The 20,434-nt window shown below is 40.8% G+C and overlaps 1 protein-coding gene across 1 annotated transcript; it reads left to right on the top strand.

Moving 5' to 3' along the window:
- The first annotated feature begins 6,331 nt into the window (after positions 1-6,331).
- On the top strand, positions 6,332-7,420 carry LOC138364191 (uncharacterized). The gene has a single exon (XM_069323515.1). The coding sequence runs from the start codon at positions 6,332-6,334 to the stop codon at positions 7,418-7,420; it is 1,089 nt and encodes a 362-aa protein (XP_069179616.1).
- Positions 7,421-20,434: the final 13,014 nt, after the last annotated feature.

Genomic DNA, 20,434 nt, shown 5'->3' with positions numbered 1-20,434 from the left:
TCTTGTCTGCACAGAAAAAATAGATATTATTGCACTTACCGAAACGTGGATGAATGTAGAAAATAGTGAACTATTAGCTGAATATCAAATATATGGATTTAAACTATTTCACACAGATAGATATATTAGACGAGGAGGTGGAGTAGCCATATATGTTAGGGACAATTTGAAATGTAGTCTCAAAGAGGGAATCAAAACAGAGCCACACACAGAAACTATTTGGATTGAATTAAACGAAAAAGCTAATAATATTATAATAGGAGTAATATATAGGCCACCAAATTTAGACAGAATGGAAGCAAAGCATCTATGGGATGAAATATCTAGAGCATCTAGATCTAACAGTATTTATGTCATGGGTGACTTTAATTTTAGCGGAATAAACTGGTTGAACAAAACAGGGAATAGTGAAGCAGAAGATTTTCTAGAATTAATTGACGATTGCTTTCTTACGCAACACATTAAGGAACCAACACGGGAAAATAATATTTTAGATTTAGTGTTAACTAACAGGGAAACGCAAATTAATGACATCGAAATAGGGAGTGAGCTAGGGAGCAGTGATCACAAAGAAATCAGATTTAGCATAGAATGGAATAGACCAGTAGGAGAAAATTCTGTTAAAGTGCCAGATTTTCGAAAAGCTGATTTTAATAGCCTAAGAAATTTTTTGGGTCAAATTGATTGGAAAGGCTTGGGTATGGGGTGTGGGCCGGTCTTGGAGCGAGACATGAACCCAGCGATAGGTGACTTAAATGGGGATTTCGATGTGGATTCAATATATAACTTATTTAAGAATATTCTAAACAAAGCACAGGAACGTGGTATACCATACAAATTGAATAGATCGTATACTAATGACCCAAAGTGGATAACAAAGAATTTGAAGAACCTTATAGGTAAAAAGAGAGCTTGGTACAAAAGGATTAAAAATGGGGAGGTCACTTTAGAACAGGAATTCGTACAACTGGTTAGAAATGTTAAAAAAGAGATAAGGAAAGCAAAAAGAAACTATGAAGTTCGCATAGCAGGGCAAGCAAAGACAAATCCTAAAGGGTTTTTTCAGTTATATCGTACTAAGACTAGGGAAAGGATAGGTCCATTAAAAACTGAGACAGGTCAAATAACAGATAGTGATGAAGAGATGAGTAGTATTTTTAATAAATATTTTGTATCTGTATTTACTAAAGAGGAACTTAACAATATGCCTTCAGCCGAACAAGTCTATGTGGGTGGGGACGAGGACAGGTTGACGAGTTTAGCAGTTACCAGGGAGGATGTTCTTAAACAAATAGTAAAACTCAAACCAAACAAATCCCCAGGGCCGGATGAAGTGTTTGCTAGGGTGCTTAAAGAATGCAAAGAGGAGCTTTGTGACCCACTGTCAACCATATTTAATAAATCAATAGAGTCAGGCAGAGTGCCAGAGTTTTGGAAAGTTGCTAATGTGATACCAGTTTTTAAGAAAGGAGATAGATCACTTGCGTCTAACTATCGACCAATTAGCCTAACGTCTATTGTGGGAAAGTTACTCGATTCTATAATAGCAAATAAAATTCGTCTTCATCTTGAAAAACATAAATTAATAATTGAGTCGCAACATGGTTTTATAAATGGCCGTTCATGTTTAACAAATTTGTTATCTTTTTATTCTAGCATTGTTGAGGCAGTTGATAGTGGTAAGGATTGCGATGTTGTATACCTTGACTTTAGCAAAGCTTTTGATACAGTGCCACATGAAAGACTGATTAAAAAGATAGAGTCTCATGGTATTGGGGGTGCTATATTAAGCTGGATTAGGGCATGGCTATACCAAAGGAAACAGAGAGTTAGTATAAATGGAATCAAGTCAGAGTGGGAAAATGTTGTAAGTGGAGTGCCTCAAGGCTCTGTCCTGGGACCTCTGTTGTTTATAATATATATAAATGATTTAGATTCAGGTTTGAGTAGCAACATTTGCAAATTTGCCGATGATACGAAAATCGGTAGGGAAATTAATTCGGAGGAGGACTCACTATCACTTCAAGTTGATCTAGATAGGGTTTTGAAATGGTCAAAGGATTGGCAGATGCAGTTTAATGCTGATAAATGTAAAGTTCTGAGGTTAGGTAATGATGATAGAGTTACAAGATACGAGCTAGATGGTGTTGTGATTGCGAAGTCGGATTGCGAAAGGGATCTGGGAGTTATGATTAGTAAGAATTTAAAACAAAAGGATCAATGCATAAATGTTCGTAATAAGGCAAATCGGACACTTGGATTTATTAATCGCAGCGTTAGTAACAAGACACCTGGTGTGGTTCTCAAGCTATATCTTGCTCTAGTTAGGCCCCATTTAGATTATGCCGTTCAGTTTTGGTCGCTATATTATAGAATGGATATAAATTCACTTGAACGTGTCCAGCGTAGGATGACTAAGTTAATTCCCCAAATTAGAAATCTTTCATATGAAGAAAGATTAACAAAGCTTAAGTTGCATTCACTGGAAAGGCGAAGAGTTAGGGGTGACATGATAGAGGTTTACAAGTGGATGAATGGACATAACCGGGGGGATATTAATAGGGTATTAAAAGTATCAACACAGGACAGAACACGAAACAATGGATATAAATATCAACACAGGACAGAACACGAAACAATGGATATAAATTGGATAAGTTTAGATTTAGGAAAGACTTGGGTAAATACTGGTTCAGTAACAGGGTTGTTGATTTGTGGAACCAATTGCCGCGTAACATTGTGGAGGTGGGGTCCCTCGATTGTTTCAAGCACGGGTTGGACAAGTATATGAGTGGGATTGGGTGGTTATAGAATAGGAGCTGCCTCGTATGGGCCAATAGGCCTTCTGCAGTTACCTTTGTTCTTATGTTCTTATGTTCTTAACACAGGACAGAACACGAAACAATGGGTATAAATTGGATAAGTTTAGATTTAGGAAAGACTTGGGTAAATACTGGTTCAGTAACAGGGTTGTTGATTTGTGGAACCAATTGCCGCGTAACATTGTGGAGGTGGGGTCCCTCGATTGGTTCAAGCACGGGTTGGACAAGTATATGAGTGGGATTGGGTGGTTATAGAATAGGAGCTGCCTCGTATGGGCCAATAGGCCTTCTGCAGTTACCTTTGTTCTTATGTTCTTAAATCGGACACTCGGATTTATTAATCGCAGCGTTAGTAACAAGACACCTGGTGTGGTTCTCAAGCTATATCTTGCTCTAGTTAGGCCTCATTTAGATTATGCAATTCAGTTTTGGTCGCCATATTATAGAATGGTTATAAATTCACTTGAACGTGTCCAACGTACGATGACTAAGTTAATTCCCCAGATTAGAAATCTTTCATATGAAAAAAGAATAACAAAGCTTACATTCACTGGAAAGGCGGAGAGTTAGGGGTGACATGATAGAGGTTTACAAGTGGATGAATGGACATAACAAAGGGGATATTAATAGGGTATTAAAAGTATCAACACAAGACAGAACACGAAACAATGGGTATAAATTGGAGAAGTTTAGATTTAGGAAAGACTTGGGTAAATACTGGTTCAGTAACAGGGTTGTAGATTTGTGGAACCAATTGCCGCGTAACGTGGTGGAGGTGGGGTCCCTCGATTGTTTCAAGCGCGGGTTGGACAAGTATATGAGTGGGATTGGGTGGTTATAGAATAGGAGCTGCCTCGTATGGGCCAATAGGCCTTCTGCAGTTACCTTTGTTCTTATGTTCTTATGAGCTGCCTCGTATGGGCCAATAGGCCTTCTGCAGTTATCTTGTTCTTATGTACTTATGTTCTTATATATATATATATGAGTAGTTGACCCATGCGGGGCCGCTCCTATTTGTGGTTGTTGATTTGTGGAACCAATTACCGCGTAACGTGGTGGTGGTCCTTGATTGTTTCAAGCGTTGGTTGAACATGTAAATGAATGGAATTGGGTGGTTATAAATAAGCGCTGCCTCGTATGGGCCAATAGGTCTTCTGCAGTTGTCTTCATTCTTATGTTCTTTAAATAAGAACATAAGAACAAAGGTAACTGCAGAAGGCCTATTGGCCCATACGAGGCAGCTCCTATTCTATAACCACCCAATCCCACTCATATACTTGTCCAACCCGTGCTTGAAACAATCGAGGGACCCCACCTCCACAATGTTACGCGGCAATTGGTTCCACAAATCAACAACCCTGTTACTGAACCAGTATTTACCCAAGTCTTTCCTAAATCTAAACTTATCCAATTTATATCCATTGTTTCGTGTTCTGTCCTGTGTTGATACTTTTAATACCCTATTAATATCCCCCCGGTTATGTCCATTCATCCACTTGTAAACCTCTATCATGTCACCCCTAACTCTTCGCCTTTCCAGTGAATGCAACTTAAGCTTTGTTAATCTTTCTTCATATGAAAGATTTCTAATTTGGGGAATTAACTTAGTCATCCTACGCTGGACACGTTCAAGTGAATTTATATCCATTCTATAATATGGCGACCAAAACTGAACTGCATAATCTAAATGGGGCCTAACTAGAGCAAGATATAGCTTGAGAACCACACCAGGTGTCTTGTTACTAACGCTGCGATTAATAAATCCAAGTGTCCGATTTGCCTTATTACGAACATTTATGCATTGATCCTTTTGTTTTAAATTCTTACTAATCATAACTCCCAGATCCCTTTCGCAATCCGACTTCGCAATCACAACACCATCTAGCTCGTATCTTGTAACTCTATCATCATTACCTAACCTCAGAACTTTACATTTATCAGCATTAAACTGCATCTGCCAATCCTTTGACCATTTCAAAACCCTATCTAGATCAACTTGAAGTGATAGTGAGTCCTCCTCCGAATTAATTTCCCTACCGATTTTCGTATCATCGGCAAATTTGCAAATGTTGCTACTCAAACCTGAATCTAAATCATTTATATATATTATAAACAACAGAGGTCCCAGGACAGAGCCTTGAGGCACTCCACTTACAACATTTTCCCACTCTGACTTGATTCCATTTATACTAACTCTCTGTTTCCTTTGGTATAGCCATGCCCTAATCCAGCTTAATATAGCACCCCCAATACCATGAGACTCTATTTTTTTAATCAGTCTTTCATGTGGCACTGTATCAAAAGCTTTGCTAAAGTCAAGGTATACAACATCGCAATCCTTACCACTATCAACTGCCTCAACAATGCTAGAATAAAAAGATAACAAATTTGTTAAACATGAACGGCCATTTATAAAACCATGTTGCGACTCAATTATTAATTTATGTTTTTCAAGATGAAGACGAATTTTATTTGCTATTATAGATTCGAGTAACTTTCCCACAATAGACGTTAGGCTAATTGGTCGATAGTTAGACGCAAGTGATCTATCTCCTTTCTTAAAAACTGGTATCACATTAGCAACTTTCCAAAACTCTGGCACTCTGCCTGACTATATTGATTTATTAAATATGGTTGACAGTGGGTCACAAAGCTCCTCTTTGCATTCTTTAAGCACCCTAGCAAACACTTCATCCGGCCCTGGGGATTTGTTTGAAAATGAAAATAAATGAAGACGAATGGTATTGGCAATTATCGATTCAAGTAATTTTCCCACAATAGACGTTAGGGCAATTAAAGTTCTTAATAATAATTGATTATTTCTTGATAATAAGTTGATTAGTTGTCGATAATAAATTGACTAATAAAATTAAATAATAGTTCTTGATAATAAATGAATTAGTTCTTGACAATAAGTGGATTAGTTCTTGACAATAAATTGATAAGTTCTTGATAATAAATTGATTAGTTCTTGATAATATATGATATCAGATATTTAAAGCCAAAGATTTCAAATTAATGCGTACATTTTCGAAATCAGGTAAATAATATAATGGGATTGATTATAGAATTTTTATTCTAGAAACTTATTTTTAATTAATAACAAGTCAGGCATCGTCCAGCAGGCTGCTCATACACCTCACTCAAGGCATCTCACATCACTTCCTCTTAGGGTGACCTATATATTAACGTCTAGACAAGAGAGCTGATTACTTATTCATTTTCATTTTGTCGTGTTAGAACATCTTTTTACTGTCATAGTGACACATTCGACAATGGATACCACTGCTCACGCTGATTATTTTCCTAGTCTTCCACGATCGATCTTAGCCGACGTAAGGACCCTCGGTGAAGAATTTTCTGCGGACGATATTTTAGAATTTATTGACATGTCAGAGGACAATCTTATTGTATTGCATAATAACAATACAACGAAGTTATTCGCTAGCACGTTTCAGCTTGGAATTTTAGGTGCATTAACTCTTTCCTTTCGTACGCCTTCAGTCGTGATGACTGGGCAATGGGAAGATGTCTTATCGGAAATTATTGACCTAGCACGATATTTTGAGCCTAAAAATAACATAAATCTAAGCGCACTCGAGTCTACCACCTTAAAACCCTGGATACTGAAAATATTCACAGACCCGGAGATGTGCCCTAACCCGTACCTGCGTCTGAAAATGGTTTACTTAATCAGCATTTGGCCAAAGAATTTCTTGCAGGATGCCACCTCGGGAATGCAAGCAGCTTTTGGTCTAGTGATAAATAGAAAATATATGGATGTCGCTCATCTTATACCAGAGGGCGATCATATACAAATACTTAGTAGTATTATGGATATATTAATCAGCCTTGATGAATATGGTCACCTTGCTGCTATAGGTACTGCAGCCGTAGATCAGATAAAGGGAATTATTGTCGGACCAGAAGTATCTTTACTCTACAATCTAGTGCAGGTCTTTAAACAAGTGGCAGAGGAATCCCTAAATTTAAACGAACAGGAAGGTTTATATATGGCCAAGAACGTTTTCTATTTGTATACAGTGTTTTTAAATTTACGGAAACTCAGGAAGGCTTATGGAGCTCCTGGCCTGGTTAAGGTCGCTGCAGATACCCTAGTCACTATCACGGTTTCAATTGTTACAATTAGCTTGGCGTTACACGATAATGATAGAAGCAAATACAAGATGCTTGTGTCCTATTTAGATAACTGTTACAAAGACATATGTAAAAACAAAATATTTAGATCACTGTCTCAGGTTCTGCGACTTGATCACGCACAGTATCTGTCATCTCTTAGCAAGAAGGCAGCAGATTCCGGCATTTTCTTTCATCATTTCCCAATTCAAAGTCAGGAATCATCGGAGGAGGTCCCGAAAGAGTTCAGAGACAGCGTGACGCAGGCAGTGATGGAGGCGCCGGTACTGCTGCACTCGTCCAAGATGGTGATAGACGAGTCGACGCTGCTTCGCCTGCTGCTGGAGTCCCCCATGGACCCCTTCACGCGGTGCCCTCTGGACCATGGCTCGTATAGTCGCCTTCCCGAACTCCTGGCGGATATTCTTGCATGGAAAAAAAATACCAAAGTTTTGGTATAATATAATTGATGGAAAATCAACAAAGGATGAAAATGTTCAAGATAATTGCGAACTGCACCAACTACGGTTTGCATCTTTAGATACAAGATGAATTGGTAATTCACCGACCTTATGAATTCATTTCTTCACAAGAAATTTCTCTGGTCTATTTTTTTATTTTCAAGTTTTGTCACAAATTTAAATAAGTTGTGTATTTTTCTTTTAACCAATAAATGCAGCAATATATTAACAGCTATTCCCTGTTTATTATCTATTCCCACCTATTTAACACTAATTGTATATCCATTAGTCATGAAAACTTGTCAGCATCATTGCGGACATTTGTAAAACAAGACAAATTTGTATTCTGAGAACGATGTACAGGAAATTATACATGCATGATCCATGATTTTAAATTTTAATCATTGTACCTGGTTGATGGGGTTCTGGGAGTTCTTCTACTCCCCAAGCCCGCCCGGAGGCAGACTTGACTTGTGAGAGTTTGGTCCACCAGGCTGTTGCTCGGAGCGGCCCGTAGGCCCACATACCCACCCAAACCGTTCTCGCACTTATACATATGTGACATACTAATTTATTGTGAATATTTTAGTTTACCTTGAAAAGCTTCATAGAAAACACCGACCTTAGTATGTTAAGATAAGCATCCTATTGCTTCTTAATTACAACTATTACTTAACCTATTATAGGTATAGGTTAAGTAGTAATTGTAATTACAATTATTACTTATCTTAACTTAGTATGTTAAGATAAGCATCTTATTGCTTCTTAATTTCAACTATTACTTAACCTATTATAGGTATAGGTTACGTAGTAATTGTAATTATGAAGCAATAAGATGCTTATCTTAACATACTAAGAAGGTTAGGTAAGGTCGGTGTTTTCTATGAAGCTTTTCAAGGTCCGGCACTCCTTGAAGGAAATCTAGTTTCCTCTTGAAGATGTCCACGGTTGTTCCTGTAATATTTCTGATGTTCGCTGGCAGGACGTTGAACAACCATGGACCTCTGATGTTCATACAGTGTTCTCTGATTGTGCCATGGCACCTCTGCTCTTCACGTTGTTATTTTACTGTGCAGATTTGGAACCTGTCCCTTGAGTATTTTCCATTTTCCATATTATTTGGTATCTCTCTCGTCTCCTTTCTAGTGAGTACATTTGGAGAGCTTTGAGACGATCCCAATAATTTAGGTGCTTATTTAATAATTAAGGTTCTCGTAATCCATCCTATCATTTTTCTGGCTGGCGCAATACTTGCTTGGTTATGCTCCCTAAACGTTCGGTCGTTCAGGGAGCATCATTATTACCAAATCCTTGACATGCTGTTTTCCTACTATGGGCAGATTCAATTGTGTTTTATATCCTGTATTATGTTTAAGATCCTCATTTTTGCCGTATCTGCAATTTATCACGATTAAAATTTTCTGCTGCCCAATCGAAAACTTTGTTAATATCTGTTTGTAGTTTATCAATGTCTTCAGCAGAGGAAATTTTCATGTTGATTTTTGTATCATCTGCAAAGGATGACACGACTTGTGTTTGTCTATAGCTGATATAATATAATATAATAATAATTTTTATTTAGGTAAAGGTACATACATAAAGAGATTTTACAAAGTTTGTTGGCTTTATAGATAGAGCTAGTACATATAATGCTTAAAGCCACTATTACGCAAAGCGTTTCGGATATAGAATAAGGAACAGCAGTGCTGCAAGGACTTGATGTACAGAGCTTTTAACTGTGCTCGTACTCGATTTTACTTGATTGAATGTTACTCTTCGTGTTCTGTTCGACAGCAAATTGAGCATCCAGCGTCCTACTTTACCAGTTATACCCATTGACCTTTGATAAAGTCCCATCCGGGCTCGGGAGCTGGAGGTCTAGGAGGTAGTGCTATACCTCCAAAAAAATAATTGTTTTTGTAGTCCTAGTGGTCACTGGTCAGGATATGATCAACTGACACAACTCATAAATACTGGTGGAAACAAACGTGAGATCCAGCTTTCCCCCACCAATGTGGGTTGGTTCCGTCGAATTAAGCAGACTGATTTCCGGCACTTCATCCAAAAGGTGTTCAATATGTCTTCCGTCGGCGTCGGTTCTTTGTGAATCAAGTAGTAATTCACTATTTCGCTAGAGATGATAGTAGGTGTAGTGACTGCTATTTCAAAGATTGCTGAGAGATCCATGTCGCGTTCTCTATGGCTCTTATATACATTGAAGATGGACAACATTGAGTTCCTCACAGTGAGATTAACTCTCTTAATTTCGACGTTCTCGCCACATTTGGGCAGGTCTATTGCGTGATATTGCCGTGGCATTGATTTGATTTCTTACTAGAATTGAAATGCCTCTGGTGTCACCTTGTGCTATAGGGCAGTGGAAACCTTGATATCCTGGGATATTGATATTTCTTTCAGTCCTGGTGAGTGTTTCTTGAAGTAGAACAATATCAATGCTGTCCTTGAGAAGCACTGCTCTTAGTGTTTGTGCTTTGTTTTTGAATCCTTGAATATTCCATTGTATAATTTTGAGATTGTCCATTATTCCGTTGTCCTTGAGTCCATGGTTTTTACATTGTTGATTTTCCCGACGGCTTGTGTTTTCTTGACTGGAGTGGAGACTTTTTTCTTGGTTGGGTTGAAGCGTCTTTTGCTACATCCAGCTACTGGGGCATTTGACGAAGTAGGGATCATCATTTCTGCTTGGGAGGTCTTGTAGGCAATAGCAGGTATATTCATTTTGCTGCCCTCATCTATTCTGTTGCTGTTGCCTTGTGGAGTAGTGCTTCTTTGTTTCCTCCAGTTATTGGAGGTCCTGTTCTTGCTCAGACTAGAAGGATTTGGTGCATTAGACTAATTCTGATCTTCATTTATTAGGACTTCCAAAGGAGTGTACCACTGGCTTTTTACCGAGGGTCTGTTCGATTGTGGTCTTGAAGTTGTGACTTTGGGTTGATCCGAAAGCTAGTATTCTTTTTATCCTTTCCGGACATCGTTTGTTCCAGGCGTGATGTGTATCCAAGCAGTTTGGGCATTTTGCTTTCGTTTGTTTGCCTTCTTTATGCAGAATGGAATTTTTGGTCGCCGTACTATAGAATAGAAATAAATTCACTTGAACGTGTCCAGCGTACGATGACTAAGTTAATTCCCCAAATTAGAAATCTTTCATATGAAGAAAGATTAACAAAGCTTAAGTTACATTCACTGGAAAGGCGGAGAGTTAGGAGTGACATGATAGAGGTTTACAAGTGGGTGCATGGACATAACAAAGGGGATATTAATAGGGTATTAAAAGTATCAACACAAGACAGAACACGAAACAATGGGTATAAATTGGATAAGTTTAGATTTAGGAAAGACTTGGGTAAATACTGGTTCAGTAACAGGGTTGTTGATTTGTGGAACCAATTACCGCGTAACGTGCTGGAGGTAGGGTCCCTCGATTGTTTCAAGCGCGGGTTGGACAAGTATATGAGTGGGATTGGGTGGTTATAGATAGGAGCTGCCTCGTGTGGGCCAATAGGCCTTCTGCAGTTACCTTGTTCTTATGTACTTATGTTCTATATATATATATATATATATATTAATACCACATCTTGTTCTGTCTTGTGTTAATGCCACATCACCCCTTCCACCTCACTCAAATGTAGATATAAAATCGGAGATGCGTAAGTTCTATTCAGTTGTGTATTTGTGAACTAAAGTCTTTGAAAATGTAATAAGTTTTAGACTAGAAATAAAAATGAATTTTGGAGAATTGATTTTTTTCAACAGTGAAACATTTCGTTTCACTGTTGGAGGTAAATCAAAAATCAATTCTCCAAAATTCATTTTTATTTCTAGTCTAAAACTTATTACATTTTCAAAGACTTTAGTTCACAAATACACAACTGAATAGAACTTACGCATCTCCGATTTTATATCTACATTTGAGTGAGGTGGAAGGGGTGATGTGGCATTAACACAAGACAGAACAAGATGTGGTATTAATAGGGTATTAATTTCATCAACACAAGACAGAACAAGAGTATTAATAGGGTATTAATTTCATCAATACAAGACAGAACACGAAACAATGGATATTGAATAGAAGTGTTTGTAGAAAGCCTATTGGTCCATATTTCTTGATGCTTCTATATTGGTGCGGAGTCTTGAGGTGGGTAGAATATAGTTGTTCAATAATTGGCTGTTGATTGCTGGTGTTGACTTCTTGATGTGTAGTTCCTCGCAAACGTCAAGCCGCCTGCTATCACTGTATCTATCGATGATTTCTGTGTTGTTTACTAGGATTTCTCTGGCGATGGTTTGGTTGTGGGAAGAGATTATATGTTCCTTAATGGAGTCCTGTTGCTTATGCATCGTTAAACGCCTAGAAAGAGATGTTGTTGTCTTGCCTATATACTGTTTTTTTGGAGCTTACAGTCCCCAAGAGGGCATTTGAAAGCATAGACGACGTTAGTCTCTTTTAAAGCGTTCTGTTTTGTGTCCGGAGAGTTTCTCATGAGTAGGCTGGCCGTTTTTCTGGTTTTATAGTAAATCGTCAATTGTATCCTCTGATTTTTGTCTGTAGGATAACGTTTCTATTAACAATATCTTTCAGGACCCTTTCCTCTGTTTTATGAGCTGTGGAAAAGAAGTTCCTGTAAAATAGTCTAATAGGGGGTATAGGTGTTGTGTTAGTTGTCTCTTCAGAGGTTGCATGGCTTTTCACTTTCCTTCTTATGATGTCTTCGACGAAACCATTAGAGAAGCCGTTATTGACTAGGACCTGCCTTACCCTACAGAGTTCTTCGTCGACTTGCTTCCATTCTGAGCTGTGGCTGAGAGCACGGTCGACATATGCGTTAACAACACTCCTCTTGTACCTGTCTGGGCAGTCGCTGTTGGCATTTAGGCACATTCCTATGTTTGTTTCCTTAGTGTAGACTGCAGTGTGGAAACCTCCGCCCTTTCCCATGACTGTTACATCTAGAAAGGGCAGCTTCCCATCCTTTTCCATCTCGTAAGTGAAACGCAGCACGGAACTCTGCTCAAATGCCTCCTTCAGCTCCTGCAGATGTCTGACATCAGGTACCTGTGTAAAAATGTCGTCAACATTACACTACATTACATTACAACATTACATTACAAATTACACACAAAATAAGTCCGTCGTGTGTATGTAAACAAGGGCCACTTGGAGGTAGGCCCACCCCAGTACCCTCTTGTGTGTGTATTCTTTCAAATAGTGTAACGTACTCAGGTAACTAGTGCCCAGACACAGAAACTAGACGCCTCTACTGTATGATAATTAGTGGGAAAATGCAAGTAATGTAATCTAACAAGTGAACAAAACAAATTAAGAGTGCGACACGTGGTAGCAACAGTGGCCGTCCATACAGCCTCTTCCAGGCCTATCTCAAGTTGGTAAACACCCACGGTCAACACCCACGGCCAGCTCCCACGGCCAGCACCCGCGGTCAACTCCCCCACCGGTCAACACCCCACCTTGTAAGACCATCACCACTGAACAGAAGTGTTCAAAAAATGGCTTTGATAAAAACGTGCATAGAATGCAACATGAAGGTAGATTACCAACAGAGCTTTCAATGCCAACTCTGTTCAGCAGCCATACACAAAAAATGTGCCAACATGACTAACAATTCAAGGAGAAATGGTCCCAGTGACCACTCTGTGTACTGGCTCTGCAAAAAGGATGAGGTAACTTTTTTTAAATTGATGGAAATCCTGGATAAAACTCCCGCCGAAAACAGAGAATTACTAATTAATGCCTGCATAGCAATTTCTAATGTCTTCAAACAAACTGTACATGACACCAAGGTACAACCAGCTGTAGCACAGAGCTCAGTGGCAGCGGCGCCTGAGCAGGGCGCGGAGTCGGGGATGCCTGAGCAGGGCACGGAGTCGGGGATGCCTGAGCAGGGCGCGGAGTCGGGGATGCCTGAGCAGGGCACGGAGTCGGGGATGCCTGAGCAGGGCGCGGAGTCGGGGATGCCTGAGCAGGGCACGGAGTCGGGGATGCCTGAGCAGGGCGCGGAGTCGGGGATGCCTGAGCAGGGCACGGAGTCGGGGACCCCTGAGCAGTGCGCGGTGTCGCAGGCACCTGAGCAGAGCGCGGTGTCACAGGCACCGGAGCAGAGCGCGGTGTCACAGGCACCGGAGCAGGGCACAGTGTCACAGGCACCGGAGCAGGGCACAGTGTCACAGGCACCGGAGCAGGGCACAGTGTCGGGGGCGCCGCAGCAGAGTGCGGTCCCTGGCAGAGGGAAACAAACAAAACAAGGCCCCAAAATCTGTTGGTATTACAGATGGGCTACCTGTAAGCATGGGGAATCGGGAAGAATAAATGGAACATGTACACACGATCACCCTAGAAAGTGCAGAAACCTCCTCAATACAGGTAAATGTACCAAAAGCTGTGAATTCTTTCACCCAGAAATTTGCAAGAACTCTTTGGACAGGAAAGAGTGCTTCAATGCTGAATGCCCAGCTTTTCATATAAGAGGTACCAGGCGAATAAAACCGACAGACTACCACTATGAAAACAGCCACTACTCCATCAACCGGGATAATTTTTTAGCAAGAGGAGGAGGAGAAGAATGGCTAAAAATGACCAGACTCTACCACCAACTCGGTCAAATGCTAGAGAGGACGCAAACACAGTGGCCTCCTTACCAGAGCCTCAGATATTAACACCAATTAAAGCATCCAGCACTTCCACTAACACGATAACATCATTTATATTTGCCAACATCCAGGGTATAAAAACACGCAAATCCAACAAAGTTCATTTTATAGATGGTCTCCTTCATGAGGCAAATGCAGTGTTTGCAGCCCTAACGGAAACTCACACAAAGGACTACCTTGATGGTGAAATATGGATCCCAGAATACAATCTCTTCAGATGTGATAGGAAACACCGGCTTCAGGGTGGGGTCAGCCTCTACATCAAAGACACACTCATCTGTACTGAGCTGCTAAACACCTCAAATGATATGGTGGAAGTGCTGATAGTCAAAATAGAGATCCTAAATGTAGTTGTTGTCCTTGTATATAAGTCACCGGAGGCAAACCCTCAGCAGTTTAAAGACCAACTAATGAAAATAGAGCACTGCTTGGAAAACCTCACAAATCCAGCTCCGAACATCATCCTGCTTGGGGACTTCAACCTACGGCACCTGAAATGGAAGCACCTGGCTAATACAGTAATATCAGAAAGAATACCAGGAAGTAGCCTAAATGAGCAGGCACATGCAAATGACCTGCTACGGATGTGCGATAGGTTTGCCTTAAACCAGCAAATAGTAGAACCAACTAGGAAGGAAAACACGCTGGACCTCATTTTCACTAATAATGATGAGTTGATCGGGAACATAATGATTACAAATACCTGTTACTCAGATCACAACTTAATTGAAGTTCTGACAACCATGGGGAATGGACCTTCAAAACCAGTCCAGATTCCCGGTGGAGGAGATTTCAGCAAATTCAACTTCAATAATAAACGGATAAACTGGGAGCAAATAAACCAGGACTTCACAGAAATAAACTGGGAAGAACAGCTAGGAAATGCAAACCTGAACCAGTGCCTGGAAAAAATAAGCTCAGTAGCACTAGAAATATGTTCAAACCGCATACCCCTAAGAAAAAAGAGAAAGAGATGCAGATTGGAACGGGAACGTCGTTCCCTATATAGGCGAAGAAAACGAATCGCGGAACAACTTGAGAGTCGCACCCTATCTCAAGAACGGCGAAGAAGGTTAGGTAGAGAAATAGAAACAATTGAACTCAAGCTACAAGAATCATACAAAACCCAGGAGAGGCAAAGAGAGCAAAAGGCCATCAGTGAAATAGAGAGAAATCCGAAATATTTTTTCTCCTATGCAAAATCAAGATCAAAAACCACATCTAGTATCGGGCCCCTGCGAAAGGGAGATGGAACTTTCACAGATGACAACAAAGAAATGAGCGAGTTACTGAGGAAACAGTACGACTCTGTTTTCAGTGAGCCATTAAATGCACTAAAGATTGATAACCCAAATGAATTTTTCATGGATATGATACCAACATCAAATCACATATCAGACGTCGCCCTATCCCCACTAGATTTTGAAGAAGCCATAAACAGTATGCCTATGCACTCTGCACCAGGCCCGGATTCTTGGAACTCTATATTCATCAAGAACTGTAAAAAACCACTATCGCAGGCCCTTCACATTCTGTGGAAACAAAGCCTAGATACTGGCGTTATCCCTGACATACTAAAAACAGCAGAGATAGCACCACTCCATAAAGGAGGAAATAAGGCAGAGGCAAAAAATTACAGACCGATAGCACTAACATCGCACATCATAAAAATTTTTGAGAGAGTGCTAAGAAGTAAGATTACAAAATACATGGAATCACAGCATCTCCATAACCCCGGACAACATGGTTTCAGAACAGGGCGCTCTTGCCTGTCGCAGTGGCTGGACCACTATGATATGGCATTAGATGCTATGGAAGACAAACAAAACGCTGATGTAATTTACACAGATTTCGCAAAAGCTTTTGATAAATGTGACCATGGTGTTATTGCACATAAAATGCGTTCAAAAGGAATTACCGGGAAAATAGGCAGATGGATCTACAATTTCCTGACTGACAGAACCCAATGTGTAATAGTCAACAAAATAAAATCCAGCCCATCAACCGTGAAGAGCTCAGTCCCCCAGGGTACTGTGCTTGCTCCAGTACTTTTTCTCATCCTCATATCGGACATAGACCAGAACACAACCTATAGCACTGTATCATCCTTTGCAGATGACACTAGGATTTTCATGAGAGTTGGCAACATAGAGGACACGGCAAACCTCCAATCAGATGTTGATCAGGTCTTTCTATGGGCTACAGAAAATAATATGGTATTCAACGAGGATAAGTTTCAGCTCATGCGCTACGGAAAAATTGAAAATATAAAAACAGAAACCACGTACAAAACGCAGGCAAATCATAACAGAACGAAAAGGCAATGTAAAGGACCTGGGTGTACTCATGTCGGAAGACCTTACCTTTAAAGAACACAATAAAGTAGCCGTCACAACTGCAAGAAAAATGACAGGTTGGATAACAAGAACCTTTCACACTAGAGATGCTATACCGATGATGATACTTTTCAAAACGCTTGTGCTATCTAGAGTGGAGTACTGCTGCACAATGACAGCCCCTTTCAAAGCGGGAGAAATTGCTGACCTAGAGAGCGTGCAGAGATCCTTTACTGCTAGAATCCACTCAGTAAAACATCTAAATTACTGGGACCGACTAAAGAGCCTAAATCTGTACTCCCTTGAGCGCAGGCGGGAGAGATACATAATAATTTACACGTGGAAAATAATTGAGGGGCTGGTCCCAAACCTGCACACAGAAATAACACCACATGAGACCAGAAGACATGGCAGGATGTGCAGAATACCCCCGTTGAAAAGCAGAGGTGCAACTAGTACTCTGAGAGAGAACTCTATCAACATCAGAGGCCCGAGACTGTTCAACACGCTTCCACTACACATAAGGGGCATAACTGGCAAACCCCTCACAGTGTTCAAGAGAGAACTGGATAAGTACCTCCAAAGGATACCAGATCAACCAGGCTGTGACTCATACGTCAGGCTGCGAGCAGCCGCGTCTAACAGCCTGGTTGATCAGTCCAGCAACCAGGAGGCCTGGTCGACGACCGGGCCGCGGGGACACTAAGCCCCGGAAGCACCTCAAGGTAGCCTCAAGGTAACATACCTGCAGTATATGGCCGGTTTCAAGTTCATGTCGACCAAGACTTTTTGCTCGATGGTACCCATGTAGAAGTTTGCAAACAGGACACCTAGGGGAGAACCCATGGCGACCCCATCTACTTGCTTATACATGTGCCCATCCGGGCTCAAGAAGGGTGCCTCTTTAGTACAAGCTTGGAGTAGTTTCCTCAGAATATTTTCTGGTATGTCAAGAGGAGTACAGGCTGGATCACGATACACTCTGTCGGCTATCATTCCGATTGTCTCGTCCACAGGTACGTTGGTAAACAGCGATTCTACGTCCAACGAGGCTCTTATCCCTGTGGCCCGTGTGCCCCGCAGTAAGTCAACAAATTCCTTTGGAGACTTCAGGCTGAAGGCGCAAGGAACATAAGGAGTCAGCAGGCCGTTGAGTCGCTTCGCCAGTCTGTACGTGGGTGTGGGTATCTGGCTAATGATTGGCCGAAGTGGGTTTCCAGGCTTGTGCGTCTTGACATTTCCATACGCATATCCAGGTTTATATTCCCCAATGATCTTTGGCAGGTGGAGTCCAGATTTCTTGGCGTTCACAGTTTCGATCAGTTTGTTGACCTTTGCTTTTAATTCGGCTGTAGTGTCCTTCGTTACCCTTTGGAACATAGTTTGGTCAGAGAGTATGATGTTCATTTTCGCCAGATATTCGTCTTTTTTAAGAATGACATATATTGGCGACTTGTCACCTCTCCTGACAACTATCTCCTTGTTCTCACGAAGGCTTTTAGCTGCCGCTTTAAGCTCGGGGGACAGTATGGTGCTTCTGTAGTTGCCTCGATTCTTTCCTCCTTCTGCAATAAGTTCTGCTTGTAAGGTATCTTTGGTAGTGACCTTCTTTTGTGTCTCGAGGTCGAATATGTCGTCCAACAGAATTTCCAACTCTACTTTCCGGGCCATCTCACTCGGTCTGGACATAACATGACAGTTTATGCCCAGATTTAGGAGAGTGACTTGGTCCTCAGTGAGGTTAATTCCTGCAAGGTTCAGGAAGCCATCTCTTGGTCGTGGAATTGCCATAGGTCCTCCATATAATGTTGTTAGTTTCTTGATAATCCTTGTTTCAGTGCTGAGGTGATGTTGGTCTGTGAGGATGTCGAGGTGTTGTTCAATGCGGGTACGGATACTATCGTCGATGTTGCTATTTCTCCACTCGTTTGTAGCATGAAGTAGTTGCGTTTTGTTGTCTTTGATTTCATTCTCTGCCTTGTATATCTGATCACGAATCAGATCCTGGCGATATTTTATCGTGAAGGCTTGATTCCTTGCTGCTGGGTCGTGCGCTTTAATATTAGTATATTTTGGTAGCAGTCTTTCCTGTAGACATATATTATTAAATATGACCGAAAAAGTAAGATTAATAATTCTAACACGAATTTTCTCAATCTTTCGTACATTTCGTTTCACTGTTGGAGGTAAATCAAAAATCAATTCTCCAAAATTCATTTTTATTTCTAGTCTAAAACTTATTACATTTTCAAAGACTTTAGTTCACAAATACACAACTGAATAGAACTTACGCATCTCCGATTTTATATCTACATTTGAGTGAGGTGGAAGGGGTGATGTGGCATTAACACAAGACAGAACAAGATGTGGTATTAATAGGGTATTAATTTCATCAACACAAGACAGAACAAGAGTATTAATAGGGTATTAATTTCATCAACACAAGACAGAACACGAAACAATGGATATTGAATAGAAGTGTTTGTAGAAAGCCTATTGGTCCATATTTCTTGATGCTTCTATATTGGAGCGGAGTCTTGAGGTGGGTAGAATATAGTTGTGCAATAATTGGCTGTTGATTGCTGGTGTTGACTTCTTGATGTGTAGTGCCTCGCAAACGTCAAGCCACCTGCTATCACTGTATCTATCGATGATTTCTGTGTTGTTTACTAGGATTTCTCTGGCGATGGTTTGGTTGTGGGAAGAGATTATATGTTCCTTAATGGAGCCCTGTTGCTTATGCATCGTTAAACGCCTAGAAAGAGATGTTGTTGTCTTGCCTATATACTGTTTTTTTTGGAGCTTACAGTCCCCAAGAGGGCATTTGAAGGCATAGACGACGTTAGTCTCTTTTAAAGCGTTCTGTTTTGTGTCCGGAGAGTTTCTCATGAGTAGGCTGGCCGTTTTTCTGGTTTTATAGTAAATCGTCAATTGTATCCTCTGATTTTTGTCTGTAGGGATAACGTTTCTATTAACAATATCTTTCAGGACCCTTTCCTCCGTTTTATGAGCTGTGGAAAAGAAGTTCCTGTAAAATAGTCTAATAGGGGGTATAGGTGTTGTGTTAGTTGTCTCTTCAGAGGTTGCATGGCTTTTCACTTTCCTTCTTATGATGTCTTCGACGAAACCATTGGAGAAGCCGTTATTGACTAGGACCTGCCTTACCCTACAGAGTTCTTCGTCGACTTGCTTCCATTCTGAGCTGTGGCTGAGAGCACGGTCGACATATGCGTTAACAACACTCCTCTTGTACCTGTCTGGGCACCCTGGAAACACAAACCGAAAATGTCTCTATTTTCCACTTGTTACAACTTGTAATAAAGTTGTTACATCTTGGCTAAACGTGTTTATGACGTATTAGAACGTTGTTACAACTTGCTATATTGGTTGTTATAACTGGTTAGGAAGTGTTAAAACTGGTTCGAACGTTGTGCCAACGTCTTAGTTTCGGTGTGTGTTTAGCGGGCAGTCGCTGTTGGCATTTAGGCACATTCCTATGTTTGTTTCCTTAGTGTAGACTGCAGTGTGGAAACCTCCGCCCTTTTCCATGACTGTTACATCTAGAAAGGGCAGCTTCCCATCCTTTTCCATCTCGTAAGTGAAACGCAGCACGGAACTCTGCTCAAATGCCTCCTTCAGCTCTTGCAGATGTCTGACATCAGGTACCTGTGTAAAAATGTCGTCAACATACCTGCAGTATATGGCCGGTTTCAAGTTCATGTCGACCAAGACTTTTTGCTCGATGGTACCCATGTAGAAGTTTGCAAACAGGACACCTAGGGGAGAACCCATGGCGACCCCATCTACTTGCTTATACATGTGCCTATCCGGGCTCAAGAAGGGTGCCTCTTTAGTACAAGCTTGGAGTAGTTTCCTCAGAATATTTTCTGGTATGTCAAGAGGAGTACAGGCTGGATCACGATACACTCTGTCGGCTATCATTCCGATTGTCTCGTCCACAGGTACGTTGGTAAACAGCGATTCTACGTCC

Source organism: Procambarus clarkii, chromosome 12 (assembly GCF_040958095.1).
Source record: "Procambarus clarkii isolate CNS0578487 chromosome 12, FALCON_Pclarkii_2.0, whole genome shotgun sequence".
NCBI lineage: Eukaryota > Metazoa > Arthropoda > Malacostraca > Decapoda > Cambaridae > Procambarus > Procambarus clarkii.
The sequence above is the reverse complement of the archived record's forward strand: the minus strand, read 5'-3'. Positions and strand labels throughout refer to the sequence as shown.